Here is a 12500-nt window from a genome sequence, read left to right on the forward strand (position 1 = left end):
ATGAGTCCAGTTACAGGAGGGAGGTCTGTCCGCTGCAGCTGCAAAACCAACAATCTGTGCATCAGTCTAAAGAAAACAAAGCAGAAGACTGTGGATTTCTGCAGGAAACGTAACGTCTCTGCTCCTCTGTGCAGTGGAGATTGTTTCCTGTCTTAAAGTTTGTATGGAGGATTTTTTTTAGTTTCAAATTGTCTGTGAAAGTTTAAAATACCATTACAGAGACGCAGAAGCCTTGTAATTATGATGACCAAAAAAAAAAGAATGAAAATCTGTCAACTGTGGACGTGTTGAGGCCAGATAAACATCAGCCAATAGAAAACGAGGCTGCCTCATTTTCTATTGGCTGTTGGGTTGTCAATCAAACTCCCTACGTTTCTAGTGTAACTGCCTGGGGATTATGTGGTTTATGCAGCAGTTTTTAGAGGCTTTTTAAAACTGTCGCTTCCTCGCATTTCGCCCAACGTTTGTCGCGATGTCGGACGAGAATCGACGACCAGTTCACCGCAAAAGAAAGTCTGTTTTTGAGGTCGATGAAAGAAGAAGAGAAGAAGGGGGAAAGAGCAAAGACAAACTGAGGTGATTCTTGGAGATTCTTTCCAGCGATGGTGCGACTGAAGCAGACGAAGAGTCTAAAAACTGATGTGTCGGTCGCTAAAATAGGAAACTTCAACAGTGATTCTGAACGAGCACTGGATGTAAACAAGTGTGACTCTAGAGTAAAGAGGAGGAGGAGGAGGAGGTGTTTCTACTGAGGCTGTGGAGGAGGAAGGTGGAGTCACACATGAACAACATTTGAAAAAGGACTGTCGCAGGATTTCTTTTAAGGGACACCGACGCCTTCACTTCCTCAGGCGCCTCAAAAAAGCAGGTGTGTGTCCCTCTGTCCTGAAGGTCTTTTCCAGGTGTGAGGTGGAGAACATCCTCACCTCCAACATGACTGAGCAGCAGCAGCACCAGACTTTTTACCTGCAGGCCAGGACCACCAGACCACAGAACAGTTTTTACCCTGATGCCGAGAGACACATCAGACAATAATGCTCCCTACAAAACAGCACCGACTTGGAACACACTTTAGAAAACGAGGGGCGGGTGGAGCTTTGTGTTTTTAAAGACTGGACTTGAACTATTTCTTCTTCTTCTCATCTGTGCTGCTGTGGACCTGAGCAGCGTCTCATTTCTGTGTATTTTTTACACTGAAATGACAAATAAATTCTGATTCTGATTCTGATTCTGATTCTGATTCACAAACTCAACTCACAAACTCAACTCCACTGAGACTTGAACTTTGCTGGAGTCACAGTTCTTCTGTTTTTCACTCTCCTCCTCCTCTTCTTCTTCCTTCTTCTTTCTTCTTCTTCTTCTTCTTCTTCTTCTTCTTCTTCTTCTTCTTCTTCTTCTTCTTCTCTCTTCTTCTTCTTCTTCTTCTCTTCTTCTCTCTTCTTCTTCTTCTTCTTCTTCTTCTTCTTCTTCTTCTTCTTCTTCTTCTTCTTTCTTCTTCTTCTTCTTCTTCTTCTTCTTCTCTTCTTCTTCTTCTTCTTCTTCTTCTTCTTCTTCTTCTTCTTCTTCTTCTCCTTCTTCTTCTTCTTCTTCTTCTTTCTTCCTTCTTCTTCTTCCTTCTTCTTCTTCTTCTTCTTTCTTCTTTTCCTTCTTTCTTCTTCTTCTTCTTCTTCTTCTTCTTCTTCTTCTTCTTCTTCTCTTCTTCTTCTTCTTCTTCTTCTTCTTCTTCTTCTTCTTCTTCTTCTTCTTCTTCTTCTTTCTTCTTCTTTCTTCTTCTTCTTCTTCTTCTTCTTCTTCTTCTTCTTCTTCTTCTTCTTCCTTCTTCTTTTTCTTTCTTCTTCTTCTTCTTCTTCTTCTTCTTTCTTCTTCTTCTTCTTCTTCTTCTTCTTCTTCTTCCTCTTCTTCTTCTTCTTCTTCTTCCTTCTTCTTTCTTCTCTTCTTTCTTCTTCTTCTTCTTCTTCTCTTCTTCTTCCTCTTCTTCTTCTTCTTTTCTTCTTCTTCTTCTTCTTCTTCTCTTCTTCTTCTTCTTTCTTCTTCTTCTCCTCTCTTCTTCTTCCTTTTTCTTTCTTCCTTCTTCTTCTTCTTCTTCTTCTTCTTCTTTCTCTTCCTTCTTCTTCTTCTCTTCTTCTCTTTTCTTCCTCTTCTTCCTCTTCTTCTTCTTCTTCCTTTCTTCTTTCCTCTTCTTCTTCTTCTCTTCTCCTCTTCTTCTTCTTCTTCTTCTTCTTCTTCTTCTTTCTTCTTCTTCTTTTCTTCTTCTTCTTCTTCTTCTCTTTCTTCTTTTTTCTTCTTCTTCTCTTCTTTTCCTCTTCTTCTTCTTCCTCTTCTTTCTTCTTTCTTCTTCTTCTTCTTCTTCTTCTTCTTCTTCTTCTTCTTCTTCTTTTTTCTTTTTTCTTCTTCTTTCTTTCTTCTTTCTTCTTCTTCCCTCTTCTTCCACTTCTTCTTCATTCTTCTTCCTCTTTTTCTCTTCCTTCCTTCCTTTCCTGCTTCTTCTTCTTTTTCTTTCTTCTTCCTCCTTCTCTTCTTCTCTTCTTTCCTCTTCTACTTCTTCTTCTTCTTCTCCTCTTCTTCTTCTTCTTCTTCCTCTTCTTCTTTCCTCTTCTCTTCTTTTTTTCTTCCTCTTCTTCTTCTTCTTCTTCCCTCTTCTGTCTTCTTTTTCCTTCCCCTTCTTCCTGTCGCTGTCGACGTCTGCATTCGTTCTCTTATGTGTGCGTACGATCGTGTTCGTAACTTGCTCTTTTGTGCAAGATCCATGTAGTGTGTGCTTTCTGACTACCTGCTTCTTTCTGTGTAAGCTTATTCTTTCTTCTTTCTTCTCTTCTTCTTACCTCTTCTTCTTCTTCTCTTCTTCTTCTCTTCTTCTTCTTGCTTCTTCTTCTTCTTCTTTCTTCCTCTTCTTCTTCTCTTTTCTTCTTCCTCTTCTTTTCCTTCTTCTCTTTCTTCTCTTTTCTTTCTTCTTTCCCGATCTCTTCTTCTTCTTCTTCTTCTTCCTCTTTCTTCTTCTTCTTCTTCTTCCTCTTCTTCTGTCTTCTTCTTCATCATATCTTTCTTTACTAAGGCTTCTTTATCTGTTCACTTGGGATCTTTGTGATCTCCTCTCTTCTTCTTCTTCTTCTGTACTGCTGGCCTTCTTGCTTCGTATTCTCTTCTTTTTCTCCTCCTTCTCTTCTGTCTTCTTACTTGTCTTCTTCTTACCTCTTCTTCTTCTCTTTCTTCTTCCCTGCTTCTTCTTCTTCTTCTTTTTTTCATTCTTCGTTACGCTTTAGCATTGATGCGCTTCTGTGGCGCTTATCTCTTCTTCTTTTTCTCTTTTCTTCTTTCCTCTTTCTTCTTCTTTCTTCCTCTTCTTCTTCTTCTTTCTCTTTCTTCTTCTTCTTTCTTCTTCTTTCTTCTTCTTCTTCCTTTTCTTCTTCTTCTCTTCTTCCTTACTTCTTCTTCTTCTTTTCGTTTCTTTCTTCTTCTTCTTCTTCTTGTCTGTGCCTTCTTCTCTTCTTCTTCTTCGCCCCCTGTTTCTTCTTCTTCTCTTCCTATTTCTTCTTTCTTATTCTCCTTTTCTTCTTCTCACCTCTTCTTCTTCTTCTTGTCGTTCATTCTTCCTCTTTCTTCTTCTTTTGCTTCAGTTCTTCCTCTTCTTCTTCTTCTTCCTTCCTCTTCTTCTTGCTTATTTCTTCTTCTTCCTCTTCTTCTTCTTCTTCTTCTCTTTTCTTCTTCTTCCTCTTCTTTCTTCTTCTTCTTTCCTCTTATTCTTCTCTTTGGTCTTTTTCTGTGCCTTCTTTTCTTTCTTCTTCTTTCATTCTTCTTCCTACTTCTTTCTTCTTGTTCTTCTTTCTTCTTCTTCTTCTTTTTCTTCTTTTTCTCTTCTTTCTTCTTTCTTGCCTGTGCTTGCTTCTTCTTCTTCTTTCTTCTTCTTCCTGCTTCCTTTCTTCTTCTTCTTCTTCTTTCTTCTTACTTCTTGCTTGGTTTCTTGCTTGACTGTGCTTGCCTCTTTCTTCTTTCTTCTTCTTCTTCCTCTTCTTCTTCTTCTTCTTGTCTTCCTCTTCTGTCTTCTTTCTTCGCCTTCTTCTTCTTCTTCTTCTTCTTCCCTTCTTCTTCCGGTCGATGCTTCCGTCTCGCTGGTCTGGTCGTTGTGGTATTTTGTGTTTTTAAAGTATTTTTAAATGGAGGCTTCCAAAAACACTCGGCAGGCTCCTCCCACCGTCCGCCCGAGTCTGAAACACGGATGGAACACTTGAAGACTACGTATACAGACGAAAACAGCAGACCATAACGAAGAACCAGGACATATCAACCAGAAAGCTACTGCAAACTAGACGAACTAGAGAAAACCAAGAACGTCAAACCGATAAGTAGAGAACTAAGGATCCAGGATAGAACGAGAACTATAACCAGACTAAAGCCAGGATAAAGCCAGGACTAACCAGGACTAGAACCAGACTAATCAGCCAGTGACTAAAAGAAAACACTCCAGGTTAGACTAGAAATCCCGAGTCTAAACCCAGAACTAATACCAGGTTACTAAAACCAGAATGAACCAGAATAAGAACCAGGAACATCAAAAGACCAGAACTATAAAACCAGAGACTAAACGCAAGGACTAAACCAGGGACTAAAAACCAGGACTAAACCACGACGCTCAATCAGGTCTCAAACCAGGTCTAAACCCAGGATACCAGGACTAAACACCAGAACTAAACCAGGACTAAAACCAGGACAACCAGGAATACCAGAAAACTAAAGCCAGAAACTAAAAAGGCCCAAGGAACTCAAATTGCGCCAGTAAAATAATGCAGAGAGTGATCTGTAAAAGCGAGAGACTATAAAAGGCCCGATAAAGACAAAACCAGGACTAGAACCGTTAGCCGTCTATAAACAGGTCTAAACCAAGGACTAAACGACAGAGTTAGAACAACAGGATTAGCGAACACAGCGACTAAAGAAGCGCCCAGTAAGAAACTAAGCAGAGCACTTCAAACGCAGTGGAGGAACGCTAAACCAGACTAAACCAGATTGACGTGGGAGAAACCGAGGCAATTCTAAACCAGGGACTAGGAACCAGGACTAAACAGCGGACTTGATAACGCAGACGAGACCAAGGACTAATCACAGGGTCTGAGAAACCAAAAGTTCCGTTAACAACGCAGGACTAAAAACCAGGACTAAAACCCGAGTTAACTGAGAACCAGGACTAAACCAAGGGACTAAACGACAGGGTACTAACCAGGTCGTAAGACCAAAAAGGATCTAGAGAAGTAACGCCAGAGATATGAAACCACGTGGAGCTAAAACCAGAACTGAGACCAAGGACTAAAACCCAGGCTAACCAGGTTAACCAGGTCTAAACCCAGGTCTAACCAGGACCTAAACCAAGGTCTAAACCACAGGACTAAACCAGAACTAAACAGGACTAAACCCAGGACTAAAACCAGGACTAAACCAGAAACTAAACCAGGACTAAACCAGGACTAAACCAGAAGACTCAAACCAGTGTGATAAAACCGATGTAACGAACAACCAAGGTCTAGCAACCAGGTTGAGAACCAGGACTTAGAAACCAAGGAACTGGAAACGCAGGACATAGAGACAGGACTAGAAACAGGACTTAAACAGAACTAGAAACCAGAACGTCAGTCTAGACCAGGGTCTAGACCAGAGGACTACAACCAGGTGACTAAACACGAGGACTAAAAACAGGACTAAACCAGAACTATAAACCAGAACCTAAAACCAGTGCTAACCAAGTTAAAACCAGGACTAAACCAGGACTCAAACCAGGAACTAAACCAGGACTAAACCAGGACTAAAGAACGCAGAACTAACAGAACTAAACAAGGTCCTAAACAGATAAAACCAAGGTCTTAAAACAGGACTAAACCAGGACAAACCAGGACTAACAGGACTAACCAAGAAACTAAACAGAACTAAACCAGGTCTAACCCAGTCTAAAACCAGGACTAACCCAGGATAAAAACCGAAGGACTATAAACCAGGTCAACAGACTAAACCAGGACTAAACCAGGACTACCAGAACTAAACCAGAACAAACACCAGGTCTAAAACATCAGGTCGTAGACCAGACTATACCAGGACTACCAGACTAAACCAGGGCTAAACCAGGACTAAACCCAGAACTAAACCAGAACTAACGGTCTAAACCAGGACTGAAACCAGACAAAACCAGGATTAAACCAGGACTAACCAGGATAAACCAAAAAACTAACCAGAACTAAACCAGTTGTCTAACACAGGTCTAAACCGGACTAAACAGGACTCTAAAGCCAGGTTCCTAAACCAAGACTAAACCAGGACTAAACCGGAGAACTAACCAGAGGACTAAACAAGGTCTAAAACAGTGACTAAACCCAGGTCTAAAAACCAGGTCTAAACCGGAACCAGGTCGTAAAACCAGAATAAAACCAAGGTCTAGAACCAGAAACTAACCAGGACTAAACCAGGTCCTAAACCAGAACTTAAAAACCCAGAACTAAAACCAGAGTCTAACCAGGACAAAACCAGAACTAAACCAGAACTAACCAGGACTGAAAACAGAACTAAAGCCAGGACTGAACCAGGACTAAAACCAGGTCTAAACCAGAACTAAAAGACCACAGGTCTAAACCAGAAACTAAAACCAGGTAGCTAAACCAGGTCTAAAACCCAGAACTAAACCAGGGTCTAAGAACACGCGGTTCGATCCGAGTTGTGTAACTAAAACCCAGGGACGAGAAGGAGACTAGGAGACTAAGGCTATAGCTCTGAAAGCCATGAACTAACGACCAAGACTATAAACAAACCACAAGAGTCGTAAAACCAACGACTGAACACCAGGGACTAGAACAGCAGGAGCGTAGTGCCAAGGGTTCTAAAGATGCCAGGGTCTAACCGAGGAAACTAACATCCAGGGTCTAGAACCAGTCTAAAACACAGACGATAGAAGATCGATGACTGAGCTTCAGGAAGGAGCACCATGAGAAGTCGTGCACTGTGATGCCTAGACGAGAACCAGTACAGGACGAGGCTAGAACAGAGCTCAGACTAACCAGGCTAAACCAGGACTAACCACGGACTAAACCAGAAACTAAAAACCCAGTTAAGAAACCGAAAGCGTGAAAAGCCAAGGTCGTAAGACAGTCTGGAGAGAACCGATGGAGTAGAGAAAGTCACCAGGACTAAAACCAAGAACTAACCAAGAATAAACCAAGGTCTAAACCAGGAACTACCAGGATAACCAGAACTAACCAGGTCTAACCGAGGTCTAAACCAGGATCTAACCAGAAACTAAACGCAGGACTAAACCAGGAACTGAAACCAGGTCTAAAACCAGGAGCTAAAACGCAGCAACTAAACCAGAAACTAAACCAGGGACTAAAACCAGAACTAAAAACCAGGAATTCAAAAAGCACAGGGACCATGTGCTTACTACACAAGTGTGACGAGCACATGATGTCGTGAGGTAATAGGTAGGCTAAAAGACGAGACCGTTGGATAGATTATCGGCGGAATGCGCAGGAGTCAGTTCTAGTTCTCGTCAGGCGACGAAACAGATTATCTGTATTGCAGTGTGATCTGTGCGGTATTCCTGCCTGAGTAACGCCGGGCAGTTAGGCGATGGTTGTGATTATACAAGTGTGACGAAAGCCTTTCAGCAAGAAATCGAACCTCAAACTCAAACTCTGGGTCATCTCGGTCTCTGTTGGTTCTATACTGTTGTTTATATGTTCTTTGGAGATAAATGGTTGATATTGTTCTAATGTTTGTTATTGTTCTAAATGTTCTGTTATTGGTTGGTTCTAAATGTTCTGTTATTGTTCTAAATGTTCTGTTGTTGTTCTAAATGTTCTGTTATTGTTCTAAATGTTCTGTTATTGTTCTAAATGTTCTGTTGGTTCTAAATGTTCTGTTATTGTTCTAAATGTTCTGTTATGTTCTGTTTCTGTTTTTCTAAATGTTTTTTGTTCCTAAATGTTCTGTTATTGTTCTAATGTTCTTGTATTGTTCTAAAGTTTATTGTTCTAAATGTTCTGTTATTGTTCTAAAAATGTTATTGTTCTAAAATGTTCTGTTCTAAATGTTCTGTTATTGGTTCTAAATGTTCTGTTATTGTTCTAAATGTTCTGTTGTTGTTCTAAATGTTCTGTTATTGTTCTAAATGTTCTGTTATTGTTCTAAATGTTCTGTTATTGTTCTAAAGGTTCTGTTGTTCTAAATGTTCTGTTATTGTTCTAAATGTTCTGTTGTTGTTCTAAATGTTCTGTTATTGTTCTAAATGTTCTGTTATTGTTCTAAATGTTCTGTTATTGTTCTAAATGTTCTGTTATTGTTCTAAATGTTCTGTTGTTGTTCTAAATGTTCTTGTCGTTTGTATAAATTCCTCTGACACGTTGGACGGAACCATTCCTCTGCGGGGGGGTTGTGTTTGTGGTTTGGTCCCGCCTCCCCCCCCCGGGCTCCGCGGTGGTTCGGTCCGGCGCAGGGAGGCTCCGTGGAGGTTTTTGGTTTGGTTTTTTTTTTTTTTTTTTTTTTTTTGGACTCCAGCTGATCCGTGCCCGAGGACTCAGCACCGGGTCAGGACCAGAGGACCAGAGCGCGGCGCGGGTCCGGGAGCTTCTCAGTGACTCGGAGGAGGAAGAAGAAGAAGAAGAGGAAGAAGAAACGGACGAGGACATTTTGAACAGTTCGCTCCGGAAACGCGGAGGAGGCGCACGCACCATGAAATAACCGCGGACACGAGCAGGAGAAGAACCGAGCCGAGCCGAGCGGAACCGGGCCGGACCGGGTCAGACATGTCGTGGTTGTCCCCCGTGTCCTGGGCCAAGTGGACGTGGACGGCGGTGCGCGGCGCGGACGAGGAGGACGGAGGCGGCGCGGAGGATGAGACGGAGCCCGGGGGGAGAAGAACCGACACCGCGGAGGAGAGAGACGAGTGAGTACCGAACCCACCGGAACCCACACCGGAACACACCGGAACACACCGGAACCAACAACAGAACCCACCGACAGAACCACCAGAACCAGGACAGAACCAGGACAGAGCGATGCGAGACGCGCACGTGAGGATCTGTGCCCAAAATAATAAAAAAAGAAACGTCCTCCACGTGATGATGTTCTGGTTATGACGTCATTATTAGACATTTTAAAAACTACAGTTTAAGAACAACAACACAGAACAGAGAACAACTGACCCGGGAGAACTTCGAGTCACGTTCTGATGTTCTGATGTTCCTCCTCAAAAAAAACCAAAAAAACAAAACACCTGGACTTGTTTTTGTTTCACGTGTCACTGAGGAACTAAACCAGGACTAAACCAGGACTAAACCAGGTCTAAACCAGGACTAAACCAGGACTAAACCAGGACTAAACCAGGACTAAACCAGGACTAAACCAGGTAAACCAGACTAAACCAGGACTAAACCAGGACTAAACCAGAACTAAACCAGGTCTAAAACCAGGTCTAAACCAGGTCTAAACCAGGACTAAACCAGGTCTAACTAAACCAGGTCTAAACCAGGACTAAACCAGGACTAAACCAGGTCTAAACCAGGACTAAACCAGGACTAAACCAGGACTAAACCAGGTCTAAACCAGGTCTAACCAGGACTAAACCAGGTCTAACCAGTCTAAACAGCTAAACCAGACTACCAGACTAAACCAGGACTAAACCAGGTCTAAACCAGGACTAAACCAGGACTAAACCAGGACTAAACCAGGTCTAAACCAGGACTAAACCAGGTCTAAACCAGGACTAAACCAGGTCTAAAGGTGATCTGGGCACAGGTGAGGGGGAATTATGTGAAAAAAATATTTTTTCTTCTTTTTTTTTTTAAGAGTTTGAGCCACAGACTTTAGCTCCGCCTTTTTAAACATCAGAAAGTATTTGGAGTAGCTTTTGTAGTATTTGTAGTATATGCAGTAGTACTTATAGTATTTGTAGTATATGCAGTAGTACTTTAGTATATGCAGTAGTACTTGTAGTATTTGTAGTATATGCAGTAGTACTTGTAGTATTTGTAGTATATGCAGTAGTACTTGTAGTATATGCAGTAGTACTTGTAGTATATGCAGTAGTACTTGTAGTATATGCAGTAGTATTTGTAGTATATGCAGTAGTATTTGTATTTGTAGTTTGTAGTAGTATTTGTAGCAGTAGTACTTGTAGTATTTGTAGTATATGCAGTATAGTACTTGTAGTATTTGTAGTATATGTAGTAGTATGCAGTAGTACTTATGCAGTAGTACTTGTAGTATATTGTAGTATATATGCAGTAGTACTTGTAGTATTTGTAGTATATGCAGTAGTACTTGTAGTATTTGTAGTATATGCAGTAGTACTTGTAATTTGTAGTTATGTAGTATTGTAGTATGCAGTAGTACTTGTAGTATATGCAGTAGTATTGTAGTAGTATTTGTAGTATTTGCAGTAGTACTTAGTACTTGTAGTAGTATATGCAGTAGTATTTGTAGTATATGCAGTAGTACTTTGTAGTATATGCAGTAGTACTTGTAGTATTTGTAGTATATGCAGTAGTACTTGTAGTATTTGTAGTATATGCAGTAGTACTTGTAGTATTTGTAGTATATGCAGTAGTATTTGTAGTATATGCAGTAGTACTTGTAGTATATGCAGTAGTACTTGTAGTATTTGTAGTATATGCAGTAGTACTTGTAGTATTTTTAGTATTGCAGTAGTATTTGTAGTATATTGCAGTAGTATTTGTATAGTAGTATTGTAGTATATGCAGTAGTACTTGTAGTATTTGTAGTATATGCATAGTATTTGTAGTATAGTAGTACTTTGTAGTATATGCAGTAGTACTTTGTAGTATATTGCAGTAGTAGTATGCAGTAGTAGTATTTGTAGTATATATGCAGTAGTACTTGTAGTATTTGTAGTATATTGTAGTAGTATTTGCAGTAGTAGTATATGCAGTAGTATTTGTAGTATTTGTAGTATATGCAGTAGTACTTGTAGTATTTGTAGTATATGCAGTAGTACTTGTAGTATATGCAGTAGTACTTGTAGTATTTGTAGTATATGCAGTAGTATTTGTAGTATATGCAGTAGTACTTGTAGTATATGCAGTAGTACTTGTAGTATTTGTAGTATATGCAGTAGTACTTGTAGTATATGCAGTAGTACTTGTAGTATTTGTAGTATATGCAGTAGTACTTGTAGTATATTGTAGTATATGCAGTAGTATTTGTAGTATATGCAGTAGTACTTGTAGTATATGCAGTAGTATATGCAGTAGTACTTGTAGTATTGTAGTATATGCAGTAGTACTTGTAGTATATTGTAGTATATGCAGTAGTATTTGTATTTGTAGTATATGCAGTAGTACTTTGTAGTATTTGTAGTATATGCAGTAGTACTTGTAGTATTTGTATATGCAGTAGTACGTAGTATTTGTAGTAGTATGCAGTAGTACTTGTAGTATTTTGTAGCAGTATATTGTACAGTAGTAACTTGTAGTAGTTTGTAGTATATGCAGTAGTACTTGTAGTATTTGTAGTATATGCAGTAGTACTTGTAGTATATGCAGTAGTACTTGTAGTATTTGTAGTATATGCAGTAGTACTTGTAGTATATGCAGTAATACTTGTAGTATTTGTAGTATATGCAGTAGTATTTGTAGTATATGCAGTAGTACTTGTAGTATTTGTAGTATATGCAGTAGTACTTGTAGTATTTGTAGTATATGCAGTAGTACTTGTAGTATTTGTAGTATATGCAGTAGTATTTGTAGTATATGCAGTAGTACTTGTAGTATATGCAGTAGTATTTGTAGTATTTGTAGTATATGCAGTAGTACTTGTAGTATTTTGTAGTATATGCAGTAGTATTTGTAGTATATGCAGTAGTATTTGTAGTATTTGTAGTATATGCAGTAGTACTTGTAGTATTTGTAGTATATGCAGTAGTATGCAGTCTTGTAGTATTTGTAGTATATGCAGTAGTACTTGTAGTATATGCAGTAGTACTTGTAGTATTTGTAGTATATGCAGTAGTACTTGTAGTATTTGTAGTGTATGCAGTAGTACTTGTAGTATTGTAGTATATGCAGTAGTACTTGTAGTATATGCAGTAGTACTTGTAGTATTTGTTGTAAGTATATGCAGTAGTACTTGTAGTATATGCAGTAGTACTTTGTAGTATTTGTAGTATATGCAGTATAGTACTTGTAGTATATGCAGTAGTACTTGTAGTATTTGTAGTATATATGCAGTATATGTAGTATTTGTAGTATTTGCAGTATATTTGTAGTATGCAGTAGTATATGCAGTAGTACTTGTAGTATTTGTAGTATATGCAGTAGTACTTGTAGTATTTGTAGTATATGCAGTAGTACTTGTAGTATTTGTAGTATATGCAGTAGTACTTGTAGTATTTGTAGTGTATGCAGTAGTACTTGTAGTATTTGTAGTATATGCAGTAGTACTTGTAGTATTTGTAGTATATGCAGTAGTACTTGTAGTATTTGTAGTATATGCAGTAGTATTTGTAGTATATG

The 12500-nt window shown here is 39.4% G+C and overlaps 1 protein-coding gene across 1 annotated transcript in view; it reads left to right on the forward strand.

Moving 5' to 3' along the window:
- Window positions 1-8268: 8268 nt before the first annotated feature.
- Window positions 8269-12500, forward strand: part of LOC110154600 (transforming acidic coiled-coil-containing protein 1-like) — a 30370-nt gene continuing 26138 nt past the window's right edge. Inside the window, 1 exon segment of the mRNA XM_055160241.1 lies at window positions 8269-8914. Coding sequence (XP_055016216.1) covers window positions 8775-8914 — 140 coding nt within the window. The 5' untranslated portion in view covers window positions 8269-8774.

Source organism: Boleophthalmus pectinirostris, unplaced genomic scaffold (assembly GCF_026225935.1).
Source record: "Boleophthalmus pectinirostris isolate CB_2022bp ecotype Guang Dong unplaced genomic scaffold, ASM2622593v1 HiC_scaffold_3, whole genome shotgun sequence".
NCBI lineage: Eukaryota > Metazoa > Chordata > Actinopteri > Gobiiformes > Gobiidae > Boleophthalmus > Boleophthalmus pectinirostris.